Source organism: Pteronotus mesoamericanus, unplaced genomic scaffold (assembly GCF_021234165.1).
Source record: "Pteronotus mesoamericanus isolate MK-2021 breed Mesoamerican mustached bat unplaced genomic scaffold, CSHL_Meso_final scaffold_31, whole genome shotgun sequence".
Lineage (NCBI taxonomy): Eukaryota > Metazoa > Chordata > Mammalia > Chiroptera > Mormoopidae > Pteronotus > Pteronotus mesoamericanus.
The window spans coordinates 4,403,734-4,421,081 of record NW_026555312.1 but is presented as its reverse complement, the minus strand read 5'-3'; the positions used below and the strand labels follow the sequence as shown (position 1 = coordinate 4,421,081).

The 17,348-nt window shown below is 44.7% G+C and overlaps 1 protein-coding gene across 2 annotated transcripts in view; it reads left to right on the top strand.

The window, feature by feature from the left end:
- The window catches only part of TGFBR3 (transforming growth factor beta receptor 3), a 195,323-nt gene that overhangs the window by 71,146 nt on the left and 106,829 nt on the right, over positions 1-17,348 (top strand). For both annotated transcript variants that reach the window (XM_054592126.1, XM_054592127.1), the window contains exon 3: positions 5,468-5,652. In XM_054592126.1, the coding sequence (XP_054448101.1) occupies positions 5,468-5,652 (185 nt within the window). The remainder of the gene's footprint in view (positions 1-5,467; positions 5,653-17,348) is intronic.

The window sequence follows — 17,348 nt, the reverse complement described above, 5'->3', positions numbered from 1 at the left end:
TTAGAAATAATATGTGCACAATGTGTGGCCCAGACAAGGTGCATGATAACCTTACTCATTAAGAATCAAACGCTGCCCTGGCCAGATGACTCAAATGGTTGGAGCATTGCCCCATACACCAAAACATTGTGGGTTTGATTCCTGGTCAGGGCACAAACCTAAGTTGCAGGTTTGATCCCCAGTCTGGGTATAACAGAAGGCAACTGATCGATGTTTCTCTCTCTCTTTCTCTCAATCCTTCTCCCTTCCTTGGTCTCTAAAAATCAATAAACATACACCCTCAGGTGAGGATTAAAAAAAAAAAGAAGTAAGCCCTCACTTGTTACAGGAGGTGGAGCCCATGGGGGCCCAGCTGCTGAACAGAGGGCCCAGCTCTGTGAAAGACACCACTTCATTTGGGCCACCTGCTGAGTTTCTCACAACAGGGTTTACTTGAATCTATGCTGTGTTCAGGTAAGTAAATTTGTTTAGTCAATAGAAGTAGCAACTTTTGGGTGAACAGAGGCTGTGTATCCATCCTGGTGGCTGAGAAAGGTGTACTGAACTGGAAATACGGAGTCTGACTTTATGTTAGGAGAGAGGAGAACAGCTCAAAAAAAACAACACCCCAGATTTTGAGATCAGGTTGCTTGAGTAGCACTGGAGAAGGATGAATTCAACTCAGACTTTGAGAGCAAGAGTAAGTTACACTGTTAGGGAATTACTCCCAAAGAATCCTGGGCAGGGCACGTCCTAGATGCCCAGAAGAAATGGGAGTATCCGGGATGGGAGGCAACAGTGAGGAATGTCTCTGGAGGTGCGCTTCTATCAGGAAGCACTTGACTGAAATGTACATCCAGCTCTGGGGCTTGCAACAATTTCCTTATAATGGGAAAGATGTTCTGCCCACTTTACAAAGTTTCTGTGAGGCCTCAGAGAGTCAAGTATCTGTAAAATGCCTTTCTATTAGAAAACTGGTGCAAGACTAACAGGAGTGTGGGTATATGATACTGTTGCCTCCAGTCAGCATTTCTTCCCCTATTACCAGCGCCCTGGTTTGTCCTTATTGTGGCAGAGGAGCTTTTGCCGTGCTGATTAGCATCATCACCAGAGCATGTTGCTTACTTGCTGTTGTCTGTGGGGAAGAGATTGCTCAGGGAAGGAAGGGCTGTGGGTTTCCAGCAGTGGCCACAAGAGTAACTCCCAGCCTTCTGAGTCTCTCGGTGAGAGCCTGAACTAGCAGCTCCAGAGCTCTTAGGTTGCCACAAAAGTGAGCAGATGAGTCAGACAGGGTTTCGGAGCATGTTTGCGGCTGTGAAGCGCTACTCTTGGGCTCCATGGTGGTCAAGTGAGAATCATGGCCACCTTGCCACCTCAGGCATGTGTGGTATAGGCTGGGGGGTGAGTCACCTAGTTCCCAGGTAGTTTTTCTAACTGGAGACGGATCTGGCATTGTGTGAGTAGACTGGAAGAAACCACTATGGGGTAAATGGGGAAGTATGGGAGACTGGTTCATAGAGGTGGGCTGAGGCCAAGGGGCAAGAAGGCTTGGGGCTGACCCAGCAGGTGACAGGGTGCAGCCGGGGGCACGGTGTGCTGAGGGGAGAGACAGGATTGTTGTGCCACCCAGAGAAAAGAGCCTTGACAAAGAGTGATTGGGATGAGGGGACAAAAACAGGTTTGGGTTTCTGTCTTCTGTGACATTTGAGGGTGGGGAAACCCCAGCAGGAACTCAATTCTTAGCAACCCAAAATGCCACCTCCTTTATCTCTTGATTGATTTTTTTTTTCCCGTTTAGTACAAGATTGAAGCTTTGGCTAGTGGGCAGAGTAAGAGAAAGAACTCTAAGACAGAGTCTCCTATTGGTACAAAATCCTTGGAGCATGGGTCACCTCGTGGTTCTTTTCCCTTTCCTCTCCGACCACCCCTCCCTCATTAATATTTGAGTGCGTGTTGTGTGCCAGACATTATGCTGAGATACGGAATAAAGCAATAAGCAGAGTGATCAGATGCCGTTCTCTTGAGGTGTTTGCAGTCTTCGGTGTATGCAGACATTTTAAACAAATAATTGTACAAGTATAACCACACGAAGAGAAATAGAGAGTACTATGAGAGTATCAAAAATGCACACCTGATATAGTAAGAGAGGTAAGAGAAGCTTCCTTGAGAGATCTGAAGAATGGGCAGGAGTTTGCCTTGCCATGGTAGGGGAGAGGTACAGGGATGGTGGGGAAAGTGTTGCTGTAGGAAACCTTGTGGAGGCTCCAGTGGGAAGAAGGTTGGCACTTCCGATGAAGTGAAATAAAGCCAGTATCTTAATTAAGGTAGGTTAAGCTGCACGTGTCAGAAAACTCCAAGTAATATTATGGTCTTGAATAAGAGAAAAGTTTACGTGTGTTCCCTTATACAAAGAAGCAGCCTAGAGCTGATCCAGCAGGTCCAGGTTCATCAAGGGCTCAGGCAACTCAGGGTGTTGCTTCCGTCTTATGACCCAGGATGGCTGCTCCAGCTTTACCCATCACATCTGTATTCTGGCCAACAGGAAGAAGGAAATGGCAGAAGAACACGTTTCATTCCCTTCATCAGAAACTCCCTGGAAATTGCATATATCACCTCTGTTTACATCATATTGACCGGAATTTGTTCACAGGGCCAAAAAGCAGGACTTCCAGCACAGTGTTGAAAAGGAGTGGTGGGAGGGCGTTGATCGCCTTGCCTTATAACTGATCTCAGTGAGACAGCTTCTAGCTTCTCACCATTGAGTATGATGTGATGATAGCTGTAGATTTTTGTATATGTCCATCATCTGGTTGAGGAGGAGAACCCCAGTGAGTCTCTATAAGGAGTAACCATCCCGTCACTTGATCAGAGTGTGCCCTGTGGATTGCTCCCTCCTTTCCTTGACCTTGGACTGACTTGTACAGGCCATGGCTGGCTCTGCTGCCCATAAAGTGGGGGTTGCCCGGTCCTGAACTGTGGCAGGCCAGAGACCATAGACTCTAGGTGAGGAGCCTTCGTCCTCAGCACTTGGGACCTCCCCTCTCTGGCTCCCCCATCTCTGTGTAAGAGCTTATCCTCTTGATTTGTTTTCAATGAGTGTTTGCACCCAGTCTGGTGGTGATTGCAGGAAAGCCCTGCTGGGTGGCGGTGGCGCCGTGGTCAGGAGGAGGGCAAGTTGAGCCGATTGCAAGCCTTTTTTTGCAGATGTGTTTAGGGTAGAACCACAGCCCAGTCAGAGTTTTGCACGTGCATGCAAAAATAGAACTGAAAAGTACTTTTTATTTGTGCTTAATTGTGGTAATGGCAAATTCATGGCAGGAGGCTATGCAACCGATTCAGAAGGGTTTTTCCCGTGTGGGTAGCAATAGCTGCTGTGTAGCCCCAGAGCTGAGTAGGAATAGGAGACTGTCTCTGGAATACGCCAGGCATCCCACTATGGCTGGCGAAGGCAGGAGGGGGCGCAGCATGGCGCACACCTGCTCATACTGTGTTCTCTGCGTGGGGGATCTCAGGGAACCATATATTTAGTACCTTCAGCCTTTGTTGCCGTGACGCCTTTCCTCGCTACCTCTCTTAGAAAGCAGCTGGGCACCGTACAGCAGTACAAAGGGTGGCCATGATTATTTGGGAAGGTACATACCTCGTTTCAGAGCAGATAACTATGAGCAGCCTAGATAATTTCCATGAGTTCTGAAATAGACTTGATGCACCATGCAAGACATCTGCCTAGGGTATAGCAAAGGGAGTGCAGGACTGCTTGGTTCTGAACTGCATTTGCATTTTAGACCAGAGCTGTAACCCTGGAGAGGATCTCTATTATGTAGAGGTCAGAAAGAACTCGTTGGAGTGCGCTCAGCTTTTGTATTGGGTTCCATTTGGAAGGTTCAGGTTCAGTAGACTCTGTGTATTCAAGTCCCAGTCCCCCCAACTATCACATGGGGATAACACCAAGCTCACAGAAGTGTGTGAGGTTGAACTATTGAAGGTTCCCCCTCCTTCCTGGATGTCTCTCTGTTAAGCCAGCCAACGTGAAATGAGGCAGAATGTGGGGTCATACCTTATATCACTGAAGCAATTGCAATCTCTTTCCCATGTCAGTTCCTTAGAGTCAAATCCAAGTACCTGGAATGGTGCCCTAATCACTGATCAGAGAAGGGACACTTTTTCCTTCAGTTCAATGGTTCATTTAACAAATAATTTTTGAGCCAGGCACTGTGATGAGTGCTGAGGATATAAAGATTAGTAATCCACAGGCGTTAGGAGGTCACACAGCACTGGCAAAGACAGATGTATACACTGGTGGTTACAGTGTGGAAAATGAATCAACTGAGCTGGGCAGAGCGGTTGTAAGAGGACAGAGAAAGAACACCCTCCTTTAGTTTGGGATGTTTGTTGTGAGGTAGGAGTTGCAATGGGAGAGAAATCTGGGTAAAGGGAACACATTCGAATAAAGACAAGGAGCTGAGAAACATCATGGTTTGTTTGGAGACCTTTCAGCTAGCTGGTATTACTGGATGGGGAGAGAGAGGAAGGGCTTAGATCAAGAAAGGCCTGCATGCAGGTTAGGGAGCTCAGGCTTTATTCGCAAGGCCAGCACTTCTCGAGCGACAGGACACAGGGCATGCTCAGGAGATGGGTGGGGCAGGCATTTGCACTTGGAGTAACCGCTCATGGAGCACTCCTGGGTCAGATGGACAGTGCTTCCATAGAAGGTGACTTGGAGAGCTTGACACCTGAGGCTCCTTTTAGAAATCTCTGCAGTTGCTAGGGACAGGCAATGAGGGCTGCAGAAGGTAAAGACAAAGAAGAACGGATGGATTTAGGATTTAAGGTCTGATTGAGGAGGAGAATGAGAAGGCAGCAGCTGAGCATGACCAAAATCAGCTTGCTCTGTTTGAGGCTTTGCTCACATCCTACCTCTCTTGGGAGGATTTTCTGACCTCTGGCCCAAGCTGCTCTACAACTCTGGCACCATTTGCCTCTACTCATTGCATCTTACGTTATATTGTTCTTAAATTTGTTTTGCTTTGTCTAAGACAAGTAGCAGAAGCACTTGAAAGATAGGGACTTTATCTTTTCTGGTGTAATTTTAGGTGTTTAATATTATTTATGCACAATGTTATTGGACCTTTAGGCAATTTATTTAATTTAGCTTTGGTTTTATTCTAAGAGAGGAAGGAAGAATTAAACACAGATGTCAAATGGGATGTTTCCTCCATTCAGATGAATACATTCATGACTTGTGCATCTAAAAGGAAATTTAAATAATCATATACACATCAGAATCGTCCAAAGGAATGCAAGAGATTGTAGTTTTACAAGAATCTAAATCGGCTGACTTTTTTGCCATTTCGTTCCGGCAGCAACTTACCTGGGAAGACTCCTCGGGTGGGCTGGCAGTGGCTTGACCGTGCAGGATAATTACCTTTACTTGCGGCGCAGTTGATTGTGGTCTCTGAGGGGTTCATGTTTGTGATTCCCTCTGCAGGTCCAGAGCCCAGTGCCCATTGCGAACTGTCGCCTGTCAATGCCTCCCATCCGGTCCAGGCCTTGATGGAGAGCTTCACCGTCCTGTCGGGCTGTGCCAGCAGAGGCACGACGGGGCTGCTGCAGGAGGTGCATGTCCTGAACCTCCGGACCAGCGACCAGGGGTCTGGCCAGCCACAGAGAGAGGTAGGCACAGGTGCCAGCTTTCTACCCATTGCCCTTCTAAGTTTGTAAAGACACTGTTCTGAACAGAGTCCTATTCTTCCATTCTGGGTCTAACATGAACATGTGTGGGGGGGAGGAGGATACCGCGAACCCTCGAGAGGGAGGATTTCAAATAATAGATAGCTCTTCGGACTGGGCAGCTTGAGGATTTCCTTCTCTGGAGACTTTTTGGCTTTTTAATTTTTCTGGCCCCTTGTATTGGAAAGAATGTTCTTAAGAATTTCACCTTTTAAACAGGGCTATGGAAAGACCAAATTAGGTGCCATTTCTTTGTGATCGTAAGTGTCTCCCGTCTTCTCCTGTGCCCTTTCTTCTTCTGTTGCTTTGTCCTGTGAACCTCTGGCCCCTGCAGGATGCGTCAGGGAGCACTCTGGAATAAAGATGGTGAGACTTGGTGCTTGCACAAAAAGCCCTGGGGAGCTTCTTATGCTACCCAGGCAGCTTGGGAAGATGGTGGTGTCTTGGTGGTCATGCCGATAATCCAAGCTCGTAGTGACTCAGCATTTTCTCTGTCCTCAGCACTGTGTGAAGCACTTTTGCATTTATTCCGTGAAGTCCTATTATTATCTTCATTTTACAGGTGACAGGCAGGTATACAGATAACTCACTGGCTCACGGTCAGTGGCTCAGAAATGACCTAGATTGTGAATCAGAGATAAAACAGAGTTGTGATTCTTTCTGTTTTTAAGCTTTTGTGTGTCAGAAATGTTATATCACTCAAGTATTATCTCTCCAAGGAGAGAAAAACTGCAAAAAATTCTGATCACAGTGACCTATAGGAAAACCAATGCAGGACAGAATTTACCTTTGAGTTTTCTTCTGGTCAAGAAAGTTATTTTCCAAAACCCTTTGTTTATGTGCATCAACCACCCTGCCTTTTTGGGGGGAGTAGAAATAGGAGAGGTGAGGTGTCCAGAAGGAAAAGCAAACTGATTTAATCTTATGAAAGTGTGCGGAATTGGCTCATTTCAAAGACAAATCATCTAACCTTTCCAGCTACATTGGAAATTATTGTTAATACTTTTGGTTGCTTGCCATTGTAGCTGCAACACATATTTCAGGTCAGATTTCTTTATCCCAGTAATATGTCTTTAATTCCTAACTTATGGGGGAGAATTTGTGGTGGGAGGGGAAGGAGGAGAAGAGGAAATGCAGTTCTTATGAAGCGTTGCTGACTCCAGCGATTCTTTAACAGCAATAATTACTCATTTTATATATGCTTCTCAGAGGAATGAAGAAAGGAGAGAAAGTCTGAGCTATTACCGAGCAGCAACAGCAGAAAATTCTGGGTGTTAAATTGTGCGGTACAGTTGTTGACTCTGAAAACAGATTCAAATAAGACAATTGAAGCAAAGGAAAAATACCTCAAGAAATGACAGCAGCATTCTCCCACACTTGTTTTTACCATGTTAGATCAAAATGGAATTCATTTTAGGCCATGGCAGTACATAAAATTAGATGGTGTCAGGGGACAGTGTGTTAGTGAGGAAGTAAAGAAAGGGCCTGTAGGGGTGGTCTCTAAAGCTTGTTTAAAAACCTGACCATTATTCTTCTCCCTTCTGTATTTGTATTGTATGTGTATGAGTTTGAGTTAGGGATGTGAGGATATTCCTGAGACTAGGCAACTGAGGAAAATTGTGTTTTTTCCTTCTTTGGGGACTTTTAAGAATTAGATGGTTGTAGTTCAGTCCTGCCTGAAAACAAGATGGGATAATTAATCTTTGGAAATTTCACCTGGCTCTGAGCTGCACTTATATTGAGGATCTGAGTGTATGATGTGAACAGAGGAGTGTAGAGGACATCAGAGCAGAGGGCAATGACAGAGAAAGTGAAAGTTTGTTCACAGGTAGTAAGATGAGGATGGAGAAATATTAAATCTCTCTCACCTTCTTCAAATATGACTATAGAGATACATTACTGCATCATGCAAACAGTTTTTAAAAATCATTTGAACCATATGAGCCAGCAATTTCACTCCAAAGTACATTTGTACTCAAGAGAAATAAAACCATATGTCCATACAAAAACTTGTCCACAAATATTCATAGCTGCATTATTCATAATAGTCAAAAAGTGGAAACAACCTGAATATCCATCAACTAATGAATGAATAAATAAAATGTCTATGGACTTCCAATTAATATGGCGGCAGAGGTAAATGCATGAGGTACTCAAGTCCGCCCACAACCACATCAGAATTATAACTAACCCACAGAACAACTGCCATTCAGAATCACCTGAAACCTAGCTAAATGGAAGTCCTACAACTATGGATTTAAAGAAGAAGCCACGTCAAGACTGGTAATAGGGGTGGAACCTCAGAATGTGCTGGTCCCATACCCACATGTGCTAGATAAAATTTCGGAGGGATATCTGGGCTGTGGAGGTCCTCCTGAAGGGCAAGGGATCCCAGCCCCATACCAAGCTCCCCAGCCTGGATTCCAGTGCTGGGAAGAGAAATCCTATAACTTCTGGCTGTAAAAGTTAGCAGGGATTGTCGCCGAGTTGAGACAGAGGCTTCTGGAGTCTCAGGAAGTTCCTCCTAAAGGGCCAGTGCACAGACTTACTTGTACTTGCTTCCTTGAAGCTCCAGCGCTGGGGCAGCAGCATCTCAAAAGGCACCACGGACATAAAAGGAGGGACAGAATTGTTTTGCATCAGGGCAGAAGCTCTAGGGACAGCTTCCTGCCAGACAAAAGTGCTGGCAGAGGCCATTGTTCCTTTTCTGAGACATCCTCCCCCAACTCCCAAAGAGCCGGCGGTGAGGGGGTGTGCAGTATCTGAGTCTCCATCAACCTGACACACCACCTTATCCTGGTGATATCCCGAGACCTTTCCCCACCCAATTTGTGGCTCACCCACGCCATTTCCAGTGGCTTTTCCATACATACTGCCTGTCTTGGCTCTTGCTGTGACTTTCCTAAAATATCCCAAAGGCTGAAAAATTGCAGACAAGCAGCATCTGATCTGGGCCCCAGGTTCAGTTCTAGTGGCAGCTGGCTTCGTTTCACAGCTTAGCCTCTCCTGGGCACCTCCAAGTCCAGCACAAGTAGCAGCCCTCTGCAGATTGCTCTGTAGTTCATACTGAGTGACCCCAGGCAGGGTATAGGTGGTGACTGACCTTGCACTTCCCAAGAGGCCCCAGAGCCAGTGCACTGGGTGGACAGCTTCAGACCATGATGGATTACAATCCTACCACCTCCACAAGTCACACACGCAAGGGGCGGACTTGATGAGCACCAAAGCCCCACTGAAGCAATTCGTGTTCCCTATGGTTGGCTCCTGCACAGCAGCTCCTATGCTGTAGTTGCAGCTGGTCCTCATAGCCAATTGGTCTGGGGGGTCAGTCCCTCCCAGTGATGCCAGTGACAGTCGAGGCTCAACTACAACAGGATAGTGCACACAGTCCACACAGAGGTACACCCGGAACACCCAGCTTGGGTGACTGGGGAGGCTACACCACTGGGCCATTCTGGACACCTATTATACAAGGCCACTCTACCAAGTCAGGAGATAGAGCAGCTCTACCTAATACATAGAAACAAATTTAGGGAAGCAGCCAAAATGTGGAGACAAAGAAACAGGTCCCAAAGGAAAGAACAGGAGAAATGTCCAGAAAAAGAACTAAATGAAATGGAGGCAAGAAAACTATAAGATACACGAGTTCAAAGCAATGATTATAAGGGTGCTCAAGGAACTTAATGAGAACTTAAACAGCACGAAAAAGGACATAGAAACCATAAAAAAAATAACCAGTCAAAAATGAAGGATACATTAACTGAAATGAAGAATAATTTACAGGGAATCAACAGTAGAGTAGATGAAGATAAGACTTAAATCAGCAATTTGGAATATTAGAAAGTAAAAAACACCCCATCAAAACAACAAAAAGAAAAAAAGAATCCCCAAAAAACAGAGTACGAAGCCCCTGGGACAACTTCAAACATAACAATATTCACATGATGGGGTTGCTAGATGGAAAAGAGAGCAAGAAATTGAAAACCTATTTGAAAAATTGACAGAAAACTTCCGTAACCTGGAGTGCAAAGAGTCCTAAACAAGATGAACCCATAGAGGCCCTGACACACCATAATTAAAATGCAAAAGGTAACAGACAAAAAGAAACTATTAAAAGCAGCAAGAGAAAAGCAGTTAGTTACCTACAAGGGAGCTCCCATAAGACTGTGAGCTGATTTCTCAACAGAAACTTTGCAGGCCAAAAGCGTGGCAGGAAATACTCCAAGTGATCAAAAGCAAGGACCTACAACCAAAATTACTCTACCCAGGAAAGCTATCATTTAGAATGGAAGGACAGATAAAAAGCTTCCCAGACAAGAAAAAGCTAAAGGACTTCATTCCCACCAAACCGGTATTACAAGAAATGTTAAAGGATCTTTAAGAAGAAGAAAAAAAGATGAAAAATATGAACAATAAAATGTCAATAAATACATATCTAGCAACGATTGAAACTAAAAAACAAAATAAACAAGCAGAAGAGAAACAGACTCATAGATACAGAGAACATTTTGACAGTTGCCAAATTGGGGGCGTGGGGGTGAAAAAGGTGAAGGGATTAAAAAATACAAATTGGTTGTTACAGCACAGTCATGGGGATGCAAAGTACAGCATCGGGACTATAGTCAGTTATATTCTTATAACTATGTATGGTGTCAGGTGGGTATGGGATTTATTGGGATGGTCACTTAATAAGTTATATAATGCCTAATCACCAGGGTATATACCTGAAACTAATATAATATTGTATGTCAACTGTAATTGAAAAATAAAAATTATTAAATGGCAAAAAATGTGGTATATGCATACACTGGAATATCACTCAGGTAAAAACAAAGAAGTACTGATACATGCCACAACACAGATGAACCTTGAAAACAGAAAGGTTCATCTGTTTTCAGAAAGAAGACAGAAAAGACCGCGTACTCTATAATTCAATTTATATGAAATGTCCAGAATAGACAAATTTATAGAGATAGAAAGTAAACTAGTGGTTGCTTTGGGCGGAAGGGCTAAAGGGAGAAACGGCAGCTGACTGCTAATGAGTACAGGGTTTCCTTTTGTGGGGGTAGGGGGCTGAAATGTTCTAAAATTAAAAGTGGCGATGGTCCTACAGTTGAATATAAATATACTAAATACTATCAATAAATGCGAATATACTAAAACACATTGAATTGTACTTTAAATGGGTGAATTTTATGGTATGTGAATTTTTTCTCAGGAAAGCTGTTAAAAAAAAACCAACAATAATTTGACCGGCCAATATTCCAGTTAGCCCATAAAGTTTACCTTAACTGCTTTTTCCTCCAGCTCACCTAACTCTTTCTGTTATTCTCTCTGGGTGATTTGATTTTCATAGATATACTATTATATGGTCTGTGCTAAAATTCACAGCTGATCCATTTTTGAGGCAGTAGTGGGAGGACCAGAGGCAGCCTGGATGCATGTCAGCCAGATGTTAAAGGCAAATATTTTTCAAAACAATAAATGCTGTTGCTTATAAATTAGCAAAAAGAATGCCACCTGGCTCCAGGCCATAGTTGGATGACCGCTATAGTCGTTTTTCATGATGTCCTCCTTAAATGTGAGGGAATCACTAAGTCAGCCCTTTTTCCTCTCTGCTTGTTGTTGGTGTGACCAGCATGAAGACCTATAATAAATAATTCCTCTCTGACCTTTTGCTAAATTCCCACCTCCTGGGCACCTGAAGGTGGTTCTTCAGCTGAGGAGTGGCTTCTTTTCTGTGTGGGGGATGTAACAGAGCCTTCCCCCTTGAAGTAATGACCACAGAAGGCTGACAAGATTTGGGGAAACAGTTACTCTTAAGTCAGGTAAACAGTTTTATAGGCTAGCAGAGAATTTGTATCAGAAACCCACTTGTTACAATAATATATACAAAGCCTTTCTTTGCCAAAGTTGGCTCCCCTGCTGGATTTTCATCAGGATAGCACAGACCTATAGTTGTATTTTTTTTTTTTTTTTCATCTGAGACCACACCTCTCATTTGTAATGATTGGTTTTGGACACCACAGTCTTGGAAGGGAACAGGAAACTGGAAAAAGACTCTCTGGCGACAGCAGAAGAGGGTAAACAGTCCTGAGATACCAGCTTTGTCTTTTAGAATAAGCAGGCGAGTGTCATGGGTCTCATCCCACAAAAACCAGCTCCTTGTGCTCTTTGACTTCAAAGTAAAATGTACCCTCACTGCCACCCCCTGTCAGATTTTGGTCCCTCAGGGTGTTTCCTGATTTCTGAGAAGGATTATAGCACCACCACTGGCTTGTTTACAGTAACATACTTTCATTAGTTGCTAGAATGGCAACAATTTTGTTTCCTATCATCTAATTTTTACTGTGACCTGCTTTTATGTGGCAATGTGTCTTTTCTATTTCCAACCTAATTCCTTGCTCTTTATGAAAAGCTGCTGAGGATAAGCCCCTAGTTAACATTCATATGTGTACACAGGCAGGCCTCCTTTCATTGCCCTTGGCTTTGTTGCGCTTCACATGTGTTGCACTTTTTACAAATTGAAGTCAAGACCCTCCACCAGCAAAAAGATTGCGTCTTGCTTTACAACTTGCTTTATTGCGGTTGGGTGGAACCAAACCCACAATCTCTTCGATGTTTGCCTGCAAAAAGATACGGGCGTTTAAATTTATGTATTCATTTTGACATAAAGGAGTGGCCCGTTAATGGGCATGCCAGTGACTGGCTGTAGGGGTGGAGTGAGGATCTGGAGGCTTCATTGTGATTGGAAAGGGTCCAGACTTAATAACTTTACTGTCAGAGAGCTCAGAACTGTCCTTGCTTTTATGCATTTGTTCATTCTCTGCGTCATTCCAAAAAAAGGGTTTGGGATGGGTTTACAACAATAGGCATACCAAGAGCGTAAGCAGAAATGCAAAATGAGGACAAAAGAAAAAAGTGCAGTTTGTTAGCCATATGGGTTAATGTGGTTGGTATGATTGGGTTTGAAATCTGGCTCCAAGCTTCTTGGCAATCAGGGCCAAATGGGATGTGTGGTTAGTCACACATGTGGGTCCAAGTCAGTTTTACTTTGTACCTTCTCCGAGGACTGTGGCATAAAGTCATCCCTTTTCTGGCTTTTTTGAAGGCATGCAGGACCACAATTGGGATAAAGAAAAGGAAGTAAACACACTGAAAATGCTAACTGTTCTGCTTGCCTCTGAACAGCGCCCTTACCCCAAATAACAGTTAACAGCTACGGCCGTGGCGGTGGCGGTGAGGAGCCTGCTGTGGGCCAGCCACCTGCCGACACCTGTTTTCTGTCTGCCAGTCCTCACCGGCCGGAAAGGGAAGGAGGCTTAAGGAGGGCGTACCACGGCCCCTGGGTCATGAAGCCCCCTCTGATCCGGGTCTGCTGGACTCAGTAGTCCAAGCTGTCCCCACACTTCCAGTCCCCTTCCCTTGGACTTGTAGCTCTTAACCTTGTTCAGTCTCAGTTGGCTCTTAGTGAGCCAGCGGATCCCCTCCCCAGGGCTTGGGTTTCTTAGGCTTGTGATTGCTTTTTCTAGTGCTCAGGGTCCCTTTCGTTCCCTTCTTCATTTCTTGCCTTTGGCTTTGGGGCAGTATTAAGGTTGGTCTGTGTGTGGCAGTGTCTCTTTTTTCCTTTCTGGTTTAGAGGTTATTACAATTAAGTGTCAGTAATTATAAGATGCAGGCCGAGCTGCAGAGCCCTTGCACTGTCTGTGGCCGTTAGTTACCCACACTGAATGCCACCTCCTGATTTTTTCGTAGTTATTTCCCCCCTTCCCCCAATAAGGATTTCAGCTGCCTTTACAAAAGTAACTCACTTGTCCTCTGCTTCTCATCCAAGACTTCTTGTAACCAAACTTGCTTGAACTGTGTGATAAGGGAGAAGAAACACATTTAGGGATGCTTCCTGCTATGAATGAAACACAAGAGCTTCAGTATGTGGAGTTTGCCATCTGATCTGATATATTTTTTGGGAATCTGGAAATTCGGGGATTCAACATTTTTGGAGATTGCTGTACCAAACTACTTCTCTATCTGTTTGTATGAGTCTTTCCCCTATTTCTACAATATTAGTAGACATTAGTAGAACATCTTCTCCCTTTTTACCCCCTCAGTTATTAAAATATAGACAGATCAGGGTTGGGGGTAGGGGGAATGGGTGTGCGTCTCACATTTACCCATCATCCGTGAAAGAACTAATACAACATTTCAGGACTGGCTCTTTGGAAGATCCATATGTGAGAGCAAAAATAGCAAATGAACATTAGCACACTAGCTACTTTTTATTCTTTATGTGGGGCAGTTTTTCCTCCGCTGTTATTCATGAACAACTTCCCAGTGCTTGTCCTGTGTATATGCAGGAAAAATATCAAAACAAACTGAAGGGTATTTATGTTTCAGAGATCTTATAGGTAGTGTACCCTAAGCAAGTGTCAAAGTAAACCCTTCAAACCCAGACAGTGGATAGTGGTGAAACGCATGTACTAAACAAATACCTTCCATGTATAAACACTGCCGGGTGTTTGTTTAAATGAAGGTTGTTTTGGAAATCACTTCGGCCTGACAGGTAAGATTACCTCCAAACTGTTCATTTCATTGCAGACCTACAGCAGATGGATCTGAAAGTTACACTGACAACAGGGGTCACATTTCTCAGAGACACTCCTCCCTCCCTCCCTCCCTCCTCCTCGCTCTTCCCTTCTTCTCCTCCTCCCTTCCCCCATTCGTTTGAGTATCGTTGTGGAAATTATTTCATTAACATGAAAGGCCACTGAATCTGCACGTAGGATCGGAGGCCCTAAATGAACAGGATGGTCACATTATTTAGAAAGAGTTGCCCCTTCACCAGTGCAGTTTAAATGACAGAACCCTGCTGGGCACTGTGAAGGTGCGGCAGCTGGACGGAGGCGCAGCGCTGGGAACCGCGAGGCAGCCAGACCTCTGGCGGCGGCTTTCTCAGGAGAGGACAGCGCAGGACCCTGAGGACTGGCCACACTAGTCAAGGACGGTTTCTAACACACTGGGGCAAGATGTTCCATCTGAAACTCAGCTTTCAAGTGGGAACTCTCCAAAAACCCAGTCTTGTAATTTTAGAAGAAGTGAAAGCAGAAAGCAGAGTGGTAGTAGTAAACATCAGGGTTTAGCAAACAAGTCAGGACATAAGCTAAGCAAAGGAGTTACAAGTTCTTAACGAGATGCTGGCAGGCCGCATCCCTTAAATCCTGCCATTTATCACAATACCCTCCAGATGCTATTAAATTGCCCTAGGAAAGCATGGTTCCCCACCCCCCCCCCCCCCGACCCGCCCCCCCCCCCCCCCCGGCCCCACCAGAGGGATTGGGCCTGGTTTGACTTTGCCACTTTAGCATGAGGTAATGCTGGGTTAAGTTCTTTGCTGGCTGGGGACTGGCAGATTGAAAAGGCCTCTCTTATTATTGCCTCTTCACCAGTCTGGAGAAGAGACTGCTTTGACAGCCCTTCTAACATGTGTCCAGCGGCAGCATTTTCCAACCCGCATGGTGTTTGTCTTTTATGGAGCTTAGGTTTACAGCCCTGGCCTATGCTGTTGTTGCCATGATAACTTCTCTTCACTTTTTAATAATTGTGTAATTTACTGAAAATGTTGTTAGAAAATGCTTCTGCAGGAGCACCCTCCACATTTGAAAATGTGACTTTTTGCTTGTGGAACTTTTTGGAAAGTATTTTTAAAAGCGATGACCAAAGTAAGGAGGAGGCTACAAATCTGAGACCCAGATGTGCCAACTGGGCAAATGCCCGGTTTGTGTGTGTGCAGAGTATCCAGGTATCTAGCTCGCACTTTCTCATTTCCATTGCTTATGTGCGATCTTGACATTTTAATATTTTTTAAAAACTTATTGATTTGAGAGAGAAAGAGAGAAACGTCTATTTGTACTTAAATTTATACGTTCATTGGTTGCTTCTTGTATGTTCCCTGACCAGAGATTGAACAGCAGCTGTGACATATCAGGATGACACTGTAATCAACTGAGCAACCTGGCCAGGGCTCCGTCTTGACATTTGTTTGAGAATGAAAGGAAATTTACTGCTAACATCTCTGACTTAAATACTCAAGTTCTACAAAAGTATTTATCATATTACTTTCAATCATGCCCCCACTGTATTTTCTAAATATTTCTGTGACAATCAGACATATGTTTGATTATTTTACTTTTCTTTCCCCCACAGTGGAGAGGCCACGTATGAGCTTGGCCCTGCTGATCACCTCTCCCCATGAACTTCTTTAGCCTTTCCTTGCCTGCTGCACTTCTTGAATGAGTGAATGTCTGTGTGTCCTGCCTTTCCCCGCTTTCCCAGCCGCAGCTTGACTGCTGCTCTCCTGAGCTTCTGGCCGACTCATGGGACACTGGAGCAGGAGGGGTGCCCTCGAGACCACGTAGTCCTAACCACCTTATGGAGGAGACCAGGCCCAGGCAGTGAAGTGAGGACTTGTTCACTTTCAATGAAGCAGTTGGTGCCGCTGCTGGGCTGAGACCCAGGGAACGCGATCCCTGTCACTGAGCTCTTTCTACCACAGTACCTTTCCCCACTGCTATGCCTTCTCAGTTTCTTTTTCTGCACCCCCTTTCCTGCCGTTTCCTTCTTGGTTTTTGGATATTACCTTAGCCTCGTTCTCCTTTCTACCTTTCCCTATATTTCTGTTTCTTTCCTAGTTTCTCTTTCTTCCTTCTCAGGAATTCTCTGCTGAAGTGCAGTCCTTGGGCCTTGTTCCCCTACTTCCGCCGTCCTCGGGGTCTTTGGTTGTCACTCGCATGCCAAAGACTCCAGAAACTCTCTCCGAGCTTCTCCAGTGGAGCTCCAGTCAGGTCTCTCAAGCACCTTACCCCTCAGGACACACCTCAGGGTCCCTGGTGCTGAGATGTGCTGTGGGGGAGTGGCTCGCAGTATGGTTCTGTCTGGTGTCAGATACTGGGTTAATCTCGCCTCTTCCTCGCCCCAAGTGAATGAATTCTCTAAGCGTCAACTTCCTCATCTGCAAAATGGAGATGATTGTGGCAGTTCTTTAGAGGGTTCATAAGGATTGAGCGATGTGTCTATGGGACTTAGTTCTGGCGTATGCGCCTGGTACACAATGCCCAGTCGAATGCTTGCGCTTTTTAGTATCTCTAAGCTTGAATGTAACCACTTCCCATATCAGTCTTCTGCTTACCCTGGTGCTGCTTCCTCGGTCTTACATTCCTGTTCCATCAGTGTCACTGCTGCCAGCTCTCTGGAGACTTCTGAACCATCTTGGATTTACCCATTTCCTTCAAACCCTATATTTGACCAGTCCTCAAGTTTTATTGACATTTTCTTTGCAATTTCTCTTGAATTTTTGTGTTTCTCACCGTTGACCATGAAGCTTTTTTATCCGGTCTCCTGGGACTGGCCTTCAGCTTTAGGCCCTGATCCTTTCAGTCTATAGCTTGTGGACCACTTTATAAAACCAGTTTTCTCTAAATAATACTTCATAATTCATTCATTTGTCCATTTATTTACAGACTTATTCAATGAATTATTTATTGAGAACCCAGTGTGCACTAGGTAGACACTCTGTTAGATTCTTACTCATCTTTGTATCTTCATCACTTACTGGCCTGTAGAGGAGACTAATACAATGTGACAAA